Below are 14,179 nucleotides of genomic sequence, written 5' to 3' on the forward strand. Positions count from 1 at the left end.
TATACTCGTGCTTCACAATATATATTATATATATATATATATATATATATATATGCGAGTAGACACGTACAAACACGCATTGGATGTATCCACGAATTATCTCGTGTATACTCGTATATATGTGTATGTACCCGTATATACTCAGGTATGCACGTATGTACTCGAGATACAAGTGCATACACGCATATGATGTTCGTTTACACGCGTATATACCCGTACGTACACGTGACACGTATATACTCGTATATGTGTATATATACCCGTATATACTCAGGTATGCACGTATGTACTCGAGATACAAGTGCATACACGCACATGATGTTCGTTTACACGCATATATACCCGTACGTACACGTGACACGTATATACTCGTGTAGACACGTATACACTCCTATAGGTAATCACGTTTACATGCTTATATACTAGTGTATACACGTATATACTTGAGTAAGGCACGTGCATGCATGTATCTCATGCATACATGTATCTACTCATATATGAACGTGTTTACTAATGTTTACACGACACGTATATACTCGTGTATACACACATATGCTTGTGCATATACTTGCTTGTGTATTTATAAAAATAACAGAAATATACAAATATTAGGATTGTTTATAATGGTTTTGCATCTATTTTTAACTATGGCCACTTTACCCCATGCTATGACTACTTTCCCCCACCCCATGGGGTAAAGTGGTCATAAATACAAAGGGGGAAGAAAGTGTTATAGAAACTACTTAAATCAATATTAATTTTCCTAAAACTCAGGGTACTGTGTTCTTTAATAATGCAATGTAAAAAAAAAAAAAAACAAAATTTTTTTAAATGTTTAAAGAATTTATTGCATCTATTATTCACATAAGTTGAAAACCTACGATTTTATGACCACTTTACCCCACCAGACCCTGGTAACAGCGTATCTCTAATTTTTGTAATCATTTTGACGAGTTTTTACATGTCTGAAAACTGTTTAATCTGCTCATGCGTAACAATTTCAGTTTAGAAAAATGGCTATTTACTGACTATGTTTCCACGTTGTCAGTTGTCGGGTTGTGTATTGTTACGAGCGTGAGTGTGTAAATGAACTAGCGATTTCTTGTATTAACGTGAAGTAAGTAATTGCTTGCTCTTTAAGTTTTTTTGAATTATGTTTTCTATATTCAAGAAACAATGTTCTGATCGTCAAGAACGGTCGTAGAGATAGCTTTGAATTATTGTTATTATTTTAATTATTTTTGTTGTACGATTTTGGGACGATTTATGCTGCTTCCCAAACAGCACAAATCGTCCCAAAATCGTAGAAGTAATGTAACATCAACGTGATCACATGTACCGAAATCCTCTTAAATTCGTAGAGAACTGGTTGATAAAACAGCAAAATGTCCGCCCAGCACAGCGATTTTACGTGAAATCGCTGTAGATATGATATGACTTTTAACATTTTTGGGAGCAATTATCAACGTTTTTTGGATGCTTACAAAATATCAACGATATTTCTATTTTGGTTATATTGTTCTCTGGAGGAGTTTTCAACGGATTTTAGAGGTTAAATGGATTTATCTACTAATATTAGATGAACTAACAACCTGATTCAGAGGATTTTATCAACGATTTTCTCATGTGTTTGTGTCACGAAATACCTGCATAAACTGCATCTTGGTAAATTAATTACCAATAATTTATAGACTGTTTGCACACTTTTTGAAAGTCTTAAAAACTTTTTTTACCCTCAAACTTTTTAAAACAGTAATATACTTAAAATTTTTTAAAAAATCATTTGAATGAAATTCAAATTTGGAATATAATTCAATAAAATAATTAAGGAAGACAAGAAAAATGAAATAATTTTTAAATTAATTTCAAATATAAATAAATATGCATATTTTATTAGAACAGTTTAAGAAAAAATGGCTGATGTTAACTATTTTTAGCGTTTTAAAAAAGTAATTTTAAAGATTTAAAACTTCCAAGAAACATGCAAGTAATCTATGACTCATTGATAACCAATTTTGTGTTCATATTTAAGTAGACAATAAACCATTTCTTTTGTATGCACAATTCACTAATTTTATTCCAGCAATAATCTGAACAAACAAATAAAATAATAATAATATAATAATAATATGAGAATTTTTAATTCAAAGCTATCTCTACGTCGTTTTGACGATCAGAACATTGTTTCTTGAATTTAGAAAACATAATTTAAAAAAACTTAAAAAGCAGGCAATTACTTCACGTTAATACAAGAAATCGCTAATTCATTTACACACTCACGCTCGCAACAATACACAACCCGACAACTGACAACGTGGAAACATACTGCAGTCAGTAAATAGCCATTTTTCTAACTGAAATTGTTGCGCATGAGCAGATTAAACAGTTTTCAGACATGTAAAAACTCGTCAAAATGATTACAAAAATTAGAGATACGCTATATACTATAAATGTAAACTTTCAAACATGTTTTGGATTTATTTTGAAGCCCGTACCAATTTCGTACTTTTGTCAACCATATTTGGAAAAGCCCAATTACGTGAGGAAATCTACATTGCGTTTGCGTCGATATCCGTTTGTGATATGTCATGAGTTTTGCACCAGTTCAACGATATAACAACAAATATTGGAAGATCTGTGCTGTCTGGGTTGTACCAGTTCAACGATATAACAACGAATATTGGAAGATCTGTGCTGTCTGGGTTGAGTATCTATTGAATAACGTAATACAATACAGTAGGTGCTTGATTAAAAAAAGTTGTGACATACGTTTTCATATAGGAACTCTAATAATTCGTAACTCCAATAAGCTATAAGGGTCGCTGCAGCCACTGTCTAATGGCGGATGAAAAAGGTAAAAGAAACAAATGCCGTATCTTATAACTTGCATCTACACTTCGTGAATTTTTCCTCGTGTTTGTGAGAAGCTTTCTTTTCTATTCACTGAAATTACATCACACCACAAACCAGTGGCGTAGCTAGACCCGACTTTCGGGGGGGGGGGGGGGGGGGGTTACTTCTTTTACATATATATATATATATATATATATATATATATATATATATATATATATATATATATATACATATATATATATATATATATATATGTATGTATGTATATATATATGTATGTATAATCGCTTGGAATTTTTTTCCTTTTCTTCTTTTTTTTTCTTTCTTTCTCTTCTCTCTTCTTTTTCTCTTTTTTTTGAGACTAACTTTTCGGGGGGGGGGGGGGTTTTGTCCCCAAAACTCCCCCCCCTTAGCTACGCCCCTGCCACAAACTGTCTGAAACCTGTAATTTACCCCAAAGAAACCACGTGGAATGGAATGTCTTACCTTTTTCTTTATTATTGTTAACCACCGCAAGATAGCGTATTCGAGCTCTGGAGTAGCGAATGACACATTGGTTGCGTTCGACGAACCTCACCGGTCGACCGGTAAATAACCGGTTACAAACCGCAGCGTTCTATGATCAACCGGTTACCTCACCCGTTACCATTCTAAGCAGTTGATTGGTTGATTGGAGCACGTGATCATTAGTTGTCACGTGATTAACTAACCGATCGCTCTCGGTCGTGCTCGTCGAACGCAACCATATAGGCACATGCACTTAAAACCTGAGGAACTTTCCTTAAATCCATATTTTATAATTAAGCAATTCAAAATTGCAAATGTAGTAGTGAATTTTCAGAGTTTTGAAACAAAAAATGCAAAAATCTAGGATCTTATGTTTTTCCTAGTTCCTTTCACTATTTTTACACCTCCCCCATTTTTTTTCTTCAGGCATTCATTTCATTTCATTTTTTTTGCAAGAATGGTCACGTTTAGGAGAACTCAGTATTCAGAAAAATTGTTTTGGCAACATTAATGATGTTGATGAAAATTGTGTCGATAACTAGTTCCGAACCCGAACTTCTAAATTAAATCGCTCATGTGGCGTTTTGAATTTGCTCTAGTTTTTTATTTTCAAGTTCTTAACATGGCTCTTCGCAAAGTTAAAGGAAATTTAGAAAGGATATTTGATAAAAATTTGACAGATCTTGTAAGAGGAATTAGAAACAACAAAGATAACGAAGTATGTTCTGCATTTTCTTTTCATAGTCAGTGATTTAGTATTAATTTATTATTCTGCTGAAAAAGTCTAGCTTTGTTTTTTTCTCATAATTATTGATTTACTTTTCGAAACATTGTAATCAGATTTTTGTTTGTTAGTTTCTTTAGATGTGCACCTGTCACGGGTCTTTATATGTCATGCATGATGTGTCCCTACAATTTTGTTAATGCTTAAAATGAAATTCTATGGAATTTAATGGTTGAAAAATATTTAATATCTGCGATACCTTTGGTCAAAGAAGTTTTTTTAAATCGGGAAAGCAATAAAGGTAGCAAAGTTTTTTGACCTGTGGTTTTGAAGCATCAGAACTGATCGGAATCAAAACTTAAGCATGTTCTTCACGTAGGGGGAGATTGGGCATGTTAGACCGTGGGAACCGTCGGACCGGTCTCAATTATTTTAATAATAATAATCTTTTTATTATAATTTATGACTAACAAATAGCACCTATGGTCCTACAAATTCTGTAATGAAATCACATGGTACAGTTATATTGAACAAATTTTATTACAGAAAGTGTTGTTTCAGTAGTGCTGAGTAATTTTCAAAAAACTGCAACTTTATTTTTTTTAATGGGTTTCATCAAAATTACAGAAAAAATAATTGAACTTCTTTCTTAAACCAAGTTTGTTTAGTTCGCAATGTTTTGCATTTTTTAATTTTTCGTCACAAAAAAAAAAAAAAAGCTTTTTTTGGGGTACGTTGGTCTACCTCTTTGCAGAGCACATTGAACCGTACCAACCTACCCTTAATAATTTAAAAACTTTTTTCTCTCTTATATCTCAATAATTAATAACAATGTTCTAAGTGTTTGAATATTATATATTCATTTCGTGAAACACATATTTGGAAATTAATCAAATTTTTGAAATGTTATGCATGTTTGAAAATAATAACAATAAAAACTTAGGGGGGAAAAAAAGCAAAGGTAAATTTTACAATTATTTAACAAAAGTTATACTAAATTAATTTTACCAAAAGATTTATTTCATATCTGCATTTATTTACTATTTACGTTTTCAAATACAGTAAACTCTTGATTATCCATGAACGAATTATCCGTCTTTTAAAATTTTTTTTCATAATGGCCAATAGGGCTGGGCCATATACCGTAATATATCGATATATATTTAGTACCGCAATGACGATATTAAGATGTCAATCTGTCTGATACATCGTCAGACCAGACTTAACTAAGAACTAATTGAAATAATGACTTAAACATACATATTCATTCATAATTATTTGTGCTTAATGAGTGGATCATACCTGCCAACTCTTCCAGATTTCCCCGAAGTTTTACGAACTTTCATGTCTTTTTCCGTTGTTCTGATTGCAAGCATAATATTCCGAGTACTTTCCTGCTTTGCAGAACAAAAAGAATGTATCTTGCCAGTTTTGGTGCTACGAGCGTTTTGTGTCAGCACCGTTCCATGTTTAAAGCCAGGGTTACCTTAAGAGCACTTGTAGCATTTAGATAAAATCTAAGAGACGCTCGTTCGATTATATGAATAACTCCAAAAAGCTGAGAACTTTGAAAATGTATCTTAGTTTCGATCTTTTAGGTGTAAAACTGTTTGCATGTCTCTAGATACCAACAATTTGCACGTTTGCTTTCAAGGAAATACCGATTTCGTTATCTTTTGAAATGGCATCGGAACTAGCAGAGTTACATCTTTTTTGTTCAAGATCCGATGATGTGACTTATTAAACATAAGTTGCGGAATAAGGGTAGGATATATTAAGATTTCCGGTTTTCTGAGAAACTTCAATTTTTGTAGAAAACCGAAAATAAACTTGCATTTTAGAACTTGTTATGGTTTTTTAAATTGTAAAGGAAAAAATTTTTAATGTGCAGATGATTAAAATACAGGTGTTACCCCCCCCCTCAAAAGTTTCCATGGCACCTCGCCCCCTTCCCCCAAATGCGATTCCCCGATTAAGAGATCCATTTCATGAAGACTTGAAACTTTTCAAGAACCCTTTGTAAAATTTCAAGTTTGGTCTGTGCTGCAACTCCCCTCCCCTCACTACACGAGCGGGGGGAGGATCTTTGTAGCAAGCAAATATTTATTAGAAAAAAATACTGGAATATTACTTATACCGACAGCTTTTATCAATTGCAGATCTTGATATGCATAGATAGTCCAAGTCGTCCCCCCCCCCCCAAAAAAAAGATGACTTCCTCAATTTTAAGGATACTCCCCCCAACGCATCAAAAATAAATGCAACCTCTAATTAAGAGAATAAAATCCATTTAAAATAACAGTGGTCATTAAAAATTTCATTGGTAAAGTCTCTTGCCCCCCCCCCCCCCCCTGCATGGGCTCCCCTGCTTCAGCTATTATTATTCGAATAAATTACTGAAATGTTTACAGATCAAGATTTCCGATGACTTTTCTCTACTGCAGATTCATATAGCTTGGGGTGCCAATTCTCCTCAAGTGCGTTGCCCCCCTCAATTGTACTAATCCCTCCCTAAAAAAAAGCAGCATTCTCTATGTAAGAGACTAAGTCCTTTTAAAATTACAGCTCGGATTCTTTCAGTTATATAGTCAGCTTCATGCCCCCCCCCCCCACCCCATGGGCATATCAGTGCTTTAGCAATTATTATTGGTATGATCTTCTTTACTTACCTTTCAAAATGACTGATGACTTTTCTCTATTGCAGATCTGAATATTCAAATAAAAAAGTAGGGAAGCCCATCCTCCGTTAGTTTTACTGAACGTCTCCCCCCCCCCCCCGCTAAACCAAAATAAACCGGCACCTCTCAGGGGTGATTGTGTTCCGGTATTTTACCAAATTTCCGGTATTTTCGGACGTATTTCCAGTATTTTTATGTCCGAAAATACCGGAATTGGGTTTTTTTTCTCGTTATGCTTTTATCTCCCTACCTCCGCATTTTTTTAAAAATATATAATACTCATCAAATATACCTGCAAGAGCCTTAAGATGGACTAATGTCAAGATAATTTGTATAACACCAGCTCATAAGTACCTTTGTAACCCATTAAAAATTTAATTAAATGTCCACACAATATTTTGACTCGGAACTATTTAATACTATGGCAAAGGTGCACTTAAGTAATAGGGGCCAAAGATTACACCCCCCCTCTCCCAGTTTTCGCTTTGAAACTTTCAGGTATTTTTTGATGAACTCGCAATCACCCTTGACCTCTATTGAAGAGTTTAAAATCCCTTAAAAATAACTTCTCTGATAGTTTCAGTGGTATATTCAGATTTATACTCCCTCCAGGGTTTCCGCTACGGTCGCATTTTTCGCATAATGCGAAAACACTATCTGAATTGCAAAAATAAAGCAATGCATTTTCGCTTTTTTGCTCAAACAAAAAATAAATTATTTTTTTTAAAAAAAGAAGAAATGTACTATCCTAGAGAGGAAGCATGCATGGCGATAATCAACTTAATCTTTTTTAAATCTTAGCTAAGATGTTTAAACTACTATTAAGTTCAATAACTATTAGTCTTATTCAGCATTATGTCCCCCCAATAACTGCTTTAAAAGAAGGAAGGGGCTGCAACGTTCTAAACACCAATTGTGTTTTCTTTTTTTATTTTATGTTTTTAAAAAAAAATAGCTGTTGAACTTATTTCTTCAAAGATGTCGCAGATGAATCATGAATTTTATTTTCAACTGGAGATGAAACACACTGATAAATATATGAGAATGTGTAACATTTTGGCATTTTGCTAACATTTTTCCCTCAATTTTAGCTTTTATGTTAAAGAACTTTTGAACCCAGCTTAAACCCTGACCCCCTTCCCTTCATATGGACATCCAAGGTTTAGCCATTATTAGAATAAATTGCTGAAATATTTACATTTCAAGATTTCCATAGGCTTTTCTCTATTGCAGAGCTTAATATATTGATAATAATGCTAGGGTGCCAATCCCCAATACATGTGATAGCCCCCCTCATTTTAAATTTTACTGAACATTTGCCCCCCCCCCTCCCAAAAAAAAAAAACAAGACTCCATACTTAACAGACTAAAATCCTTTTAATGTTAGTTCTCTGATAATTTCAATGGTATAGTCAACTTCAAGACATCCCCCCCCCCCACACCCAAATGGGTACCCTACTCTGGCTATTATTATTCGACTAAATTGCTGAAATATTTGCTTATCAAGATGTTCAATGACTTTTCTGTATTGCAAATCTTATAATATATATGACGTAGATAGGGATGTACATTTCCCTCCCCCAAGTGCTGTGGCTCCTCTCAATTATATCACCCCATACCCCCCGAACAAAAAAAACTGCCACCATTTATTAAAGAGATTAAAATCTGTATAAAAATCCTCTCTAAAAATTTAAATGGAATCGTCTGCCTCATGCCCCCCCCCCCCGCAAGGGCTATTAATATTCTTATGTATTGCTTTTGCTATTATTCGCATAAATTGCTGAAATATTTACCTTCCATGAAGTTTGATGGATTTTCTCTATTGTAGATGTTAATAAACAGATGATTTAGCTAGAACAATTGCTCCCCCCCCCCCCTAAGTGTGATGCCACACTCAAATTTATCGCACTTCCCCCAAAATGCGACCCGTGACTATTGAAGAGACTAAACTCCTTTTAAAATAACGTCTCTGATGATTTCAATGGTATTGTGGCATAGTACGCTTTCTGTCAACGGATGGCACTGTTTCCCACACTTTTTACTCATTCCCACGCTTCGAAGCCAGCTGCATCGAATTCTTTCAAATCCATAAAATACTATGTTCCGCCCCCAAGCTGACCTTTGGCCGTTTTGGCTCAAGTTTAAACATTCCGTTCCCAGGATGGCCACCTGCATCCATGGACCAGCTGCATCCTTGGGAAAGGAGACAGAGAATCCCCGTTTGTTTTCCAAAAAAAAGGGGGAGATGAAATTTGCGGGGCTGGGGCGCGGTTGACTCGGAAATGTGAGAACGTTCAAAAACTTTGGAGAGGTCAGTCATGTTTTCTAACTCTCCAGAAATCTATCTAACTACGTATCATTTCTAAATCTTGTAAATAGCTGTGTAAATAAAATAATGTTAAGTTTACCCTGGTGACTTCTTGCTTTACCACTCAGCATGCCACACGTACTACCAAAACGCCACAGCTAGAAACAATTTGGAGCCAGCGGTGGAGATTATTGTTAGACAGAAAATGAGAGTTTTTCGTCCTCCCTTCTCTGTATTGAAGAAAGTCAATCTTTCTTTGAGAAGTTTTTGTGCTGCAGCCTAGCTGCGGAAAAAGGAAGATCGACCCCCGATCTTATTTGATTACGGTTCGAGTTTTATGACTTCGTTCCTGCTCCCTTTCTACTGCGTGAAGGACCTCCTGCTGGTTTCTTCTGTTGAATGGAGAAGATCGACCCCGATCTTAATGAGAAGTCATTAGACTGAGTGAAAAAATCGCCCTGCGGATCTGTTGAGAAAAACGGAACTTCGTAGTCGTCTTGCGATTATCCTGATCTCTGAGATATATTTTTTCGAAAGATTCGAAATTTTTCGCTGGCCAACCTGGCTGATGTGTATGTGCGAAGTGTTCCCGTGGTGATCCTTGCCTGTTGCGTTGTTCCAACGGCTACCCTAGCCGATTGTGTTGTTCCTGGGCTATTCCTGCCGATTGTGTGACGCTGTGACGTGCGTTAAGGAGACATCCTGTTCTCCGGGGAAAATTTGTGAACAAATTTATTGGTTAGGCCTGTTAGCATAAAATATTATTTTATTTTATTTAGTTTTTATTCTCGGTCCACAGCCGATAATTTAAAGAAAATAATTTAAAGTTAAGTGTACCCCACTTTAAGCCCAGTCTGGTAAATGTAGAACCTGTCAACTAGTTGGTGCTAACACTTCAATCGACGATTCCCCCACGCCATAATTAATGGCGACTGTTTACTGAAGCCATCGGAGATTGCATGTCTCGATGTGTCGATTCAGAAAAGTTGAGTTGTCACCTGATCGACTCGAATTAATTCCACTTGTTGACCGCACGTGCTATGGAGAGGAGTACGAAGATTCGCGGTAGTGGAATATGCAAATGAGTGATGGTCGAAGTAGAAGTTAGTATGGTGACGTCATCGAGGCATGGAATCTCATTGGTTGATAAAAACATATATATTGTGGCGAGTGGCAGCGATCTCTCTCTCGTTTTTTCTTCTTTCAACTATCCCCAGTGGTTGGTTCTGAGCGTGAAGCCTAGTCCGGCTCACGTGTAGGGGGGTTTTTCCCCCGCGATGCTAGCGGGGGTTTTTTGTGGTATGTGATGTTTAATATTCCAAGTCCTGGAATTAGTGAATCCAGGTGAAGAACCTGTTGTGTTGTGTCCGGCCAATTAAAATGTCGGGGATGTGAGTTCCATGTGTCTACCTGTGATGTTCACCGATCTACGAATTGTGTAATGGTGCTTTTCATTCGGACATTCCTGAAGTGTGATTCGGCGGACCTTTTGTGAGTTTTCTACCTGATCCTTCGGAGTGGCAAGTGACTGCATCGACATCTTGGTGACATTTTTCTTTATATTTTGGAACCACTTTTGTTATGATATTTTGGGGTTGTATTTTATGGGGATGTTATTCTAGTCATATTTAATAAATGTATTTTTCTGAAACATGTTTTTTGCTTGTCTCCAACTTGACATTACACGGCCAGTTAATGTTGGCTTAGTTTAAATATCTTAACTTCTGGATTTTAAACTTAACTTTAATTTATGCCAACAAAGTGGTAGCAGAGCTCGGTCGAATGTCATTTTGGTTGGAGACAAATTTGCAAAAGTTTTCAGAATAATGGAAAGGGACTATCGAAACATTAAGAAACTTAACTCCTGCAATTGGGCAACATGGTCGAAAAATATGAAAATGGTACTGATAGAAAGAGATTTATGGGAATTAACCCAAACAAAATTAGAAGAAGGTATTTCAGCAGAAATAAAGAAACGGAGGGGCCAAGCAGTGGCGATTATTTACCTCAACATAGAGGATGAGTTAAAACAATTAATAGATGATTTAGACGATCCATATGCTGTATGGACGTCATTGAAATTGAATTTTGAACCTCCGTCTTTAGCCCGTGTTGCCGGATTGTGGGAGGAGTTTTTTTCTAGCAGAATTAATGAAAAAGAAACTATTGGAATGTTCGCGGCTCGATTGAAGTGTTTGCTCCGACAGTTGGAGGAGAATGGCTATAAAATGGATGAGAAATTAAAGGGATTTCAACTAATACGTAGTTTAGATCAAAATTTTAGGGGAATAGTACAAAATATTTATAGATGGGATGAAAGTAAATTTAACTTTTCAAATGTTTTGGATGAACTTTTAGCAGAAGAGGGGAGATTAAAATTTTTAGGAAATGAAAATTTTGGAAATAGTAGTTCAAGTGTTAATGCTTTTTCAGTTCAGAATAAACACCAGACTGGGCGGAAAGTTGAAAATGTAAATAAATTTGAAACGAGAGTTTGCTTCACATGTGGGAAAAAGGGGCATATTTCGGCTCGGTGTTGGAGCAGAAAACCAACTAATCAAAATAAAGGTAATCGTAATTTTGTCAAACAAAGTAATCCCCCTAAGGCTGGAATGTTTTGCACCATCAGTAAAATATCAGGAGTGCAGGCCAACAACACAAATTTGAAGGAGGAAATACCAGTATTTTTACTGGATACAGGTGCCACGGCACATTTCTGTAAAGATAGGGACTTGTTTTGTGAATTGAGGCCTGTTAAAAATACAAAAATGGAAGTAGCTGTGGGCAATGTAAATAGTCAAGTCGAGGGGGTAGGAAAAATTGTTTTCGAAATTAAAACAGATGGTAAGCTAGTAACCATCACATTGAATGAGGTCTATTATGCTCCAACACTTAGACGAAATTTGCTTTCCGGATCCAGGATAGACAGTCTTGGTTTTTCATTAAGGTGGTATCCTGGTAAAATATGTATTTTTAATAATGATGGTATCAAACTTTTTTCTGCATTTTTAATTGATAAATTGTATTTTGTAAAACCCACTTCATTTTTAAGTAATCAAAGTAGTGACTCACCACCAAATGTAAATGTAACCGAGGTCAAAGGATTAGACCTGGAGTTGTGGCATGAACGGTTTTGCCATATTAATTATGACAGTATCTTGGAAACTGAAAAAAAGAACTGTGTCAAAGGACTTAATATAAAAAATAGAAACCGGCCAGATTGTGAGCCTTGTATTATTGCAAAGAAAAGAAGGTGTTCATTTAAGCCCACTCCAGGGATAAGGTCTAAAAGACAACTTGAGCTTCTTTTCATGGATCTAGCTGGGCCATTTCCGGTGGAGTCACTAGGGGGGAAAAGATATATTTTTTCCATAATTGATGATTTCTCAAGGAAGTCCACTATTTACTTTCTAAAATCAAAAGATGAAGCTTTTGGATATTTCCTTAGATACCAGAGGCATGTAGAGAGAGCCCTCAACAAGAAAATTTTGGCCATAAGGTCTGATAATGGGAGGGAATTCACAAATTCTAATTTTGAGACCCACTTAATTAAAGAAGGCATCAGCATAGAAAGAACCAACCCTTATACTCCCGAACAGAACGGGGTAGTAGAAAGATACAATTTGACATTAATGAATGGGGTTAGGGCAATGCTGAAAGACTCTGGACTAAGGGAAGAATTTTGGGCGGAAGCCGCCTTATGCTTTAATTATGTCAGGAATAGAACAGTCCTAAAAGAAAGGGGGAAAACCCCATTTGAGCTGTTCTGGGGAAACAAGCCTTCAGTAAGGCATTTCCGAAGGTTTGGATGTATTGCCTACAGAGGCATGCAAAAACAAAACCTAAAGAAATTTGACTCGAGGAGTAAGAAAGGCATAATGGTGGGCTACGCAACCCAAGCAAAAGGGTATAGGATTTGGGACCCAGAGCTAAAGAAAATTTTTGAAACTATTAATGTGGTCTTCAGGGAAAATTTAATTTGGGGGAAATCAAACTTGAATGGGAATGTAGACAATGATGATGATTATTCTTTTATTAAACCTATTAGTGAAGTTCTCTTAGATAAAGAGATAGATGAAAGAAAGGCTCCCACCCCTTGTGAGGAAATTGAATGGGTGAGGGATGCTGTAAAAAGAAAGACAGGGGACCGTACTGATATCTACTACTATGAAAAAGGAAATAAAACCAGGTTAAGGTCACCCAATGATGTAGAAAAATATTGTAAGAAGAATAACATTGTTTACAATCCTGAACTATTTGATTTCAAAAGTAAAAATGTGCCTTATAATCCTTTGTTTGATATTTTTAATTCCCCTAAGGAACAAATGGAACCCGAGCCAGAGGCAAATTTGTCAGAAGTGCTAATTCCCCAAAACTATAATCAATGCTTGAAAACCCCAGAAGTAAAACATTGGCAAGAGGCCATGTCAGAAGAAATGAAAGTGATTCAAGAAAGGGGGGTGTGGCAGTTAGTTCCCCAGCCAGTTGGTAAACCAGTACTTGGTAATAAGTGGGTCTATGACTTGAAGAGGAATGCTAAAGGGGAAATTGCCAGATTTAAAAGCAGATTGGTTGCGATGGGAAACAGGCAGGTGGCAGGAGAATCGTATTCTCAGGTTTTCTCCCCAGTTATCAATTTCTCCCTGATAAGAATGTTTTTCTCAATTCTGGTGATATTCCTGGGTTGGAGCCATTTTCAATTAGACGTAAAAAACGCATATCTTTATGCTGATTTGCATGAAGAAATCTATATGCGACAACCACAGGGTTTTGTAATCCCGGGAAAAGAAGACTGGGTATGCCGTCTAAAGAAATCGCTATATGGTCTCCATCAATCGGGGAGAAATTGGTACCTGGAAATTGATAAGGTTCTCCAAGGTCTGAATTTTTTGAAATTTAAATGTAGTAACTGTGTCTATACAAGAAACAGAAATGTGTTTTTATTGATGTATGTAGATGATATAATAATTTTTGGAAAAAATGAAATCATAATTCAGGAAACAATTCAGGATTTATCAAAACATTACGATATTAAAGAATTAGGGAGAACTAAAAAATTATTGGGGGTAGAATTTGAAGAAATCAATGGGGGAATTTTTATACACC

General features: G+C 35.8%; 1 protein-coding gene across 1 annotated transcript in view; it reads left to right on the forward strand.

The window, feature by feature from the left end:
- Window positions 1–3,884: 3,884 nt before the first annotated feature.
- LOC129231871 (AP-3 complex subunit delta-1-like) overlaps window positions 3,885–14,179 on the forward strand; it is a 189,039-nt gene continuing 178,744 nt past the window's right edge. The window contains exon 1 of the mRNA XM_054866261.1: window positions 3,885–4,081. Within this exon, the coding sequence (XP_054722236.1) occupies window positions 3,938–4,081 (144 nt within the window). The 5' untranslated portion in view covers window positions 3,885–3,937. The remainder of the gene's footprint in view (window positions 4,082–14,179) is intronic.

The sequence above is a fragment of the Uloborus diversus genome, chromosome 10, assembly GCF_026930045.1.
Source record: "Uloborus diversus isolate 005 chromosome 10, Udiv.v.3.1, whole genome shotgun sequence".
NCBI classification, from domain to species: domain Eukaryota; kingdom Metazoa; phylum Arthropoda; class Arachnida; order Araneae; family Uloboridae; genus Uloborus; species Uloborus diversus.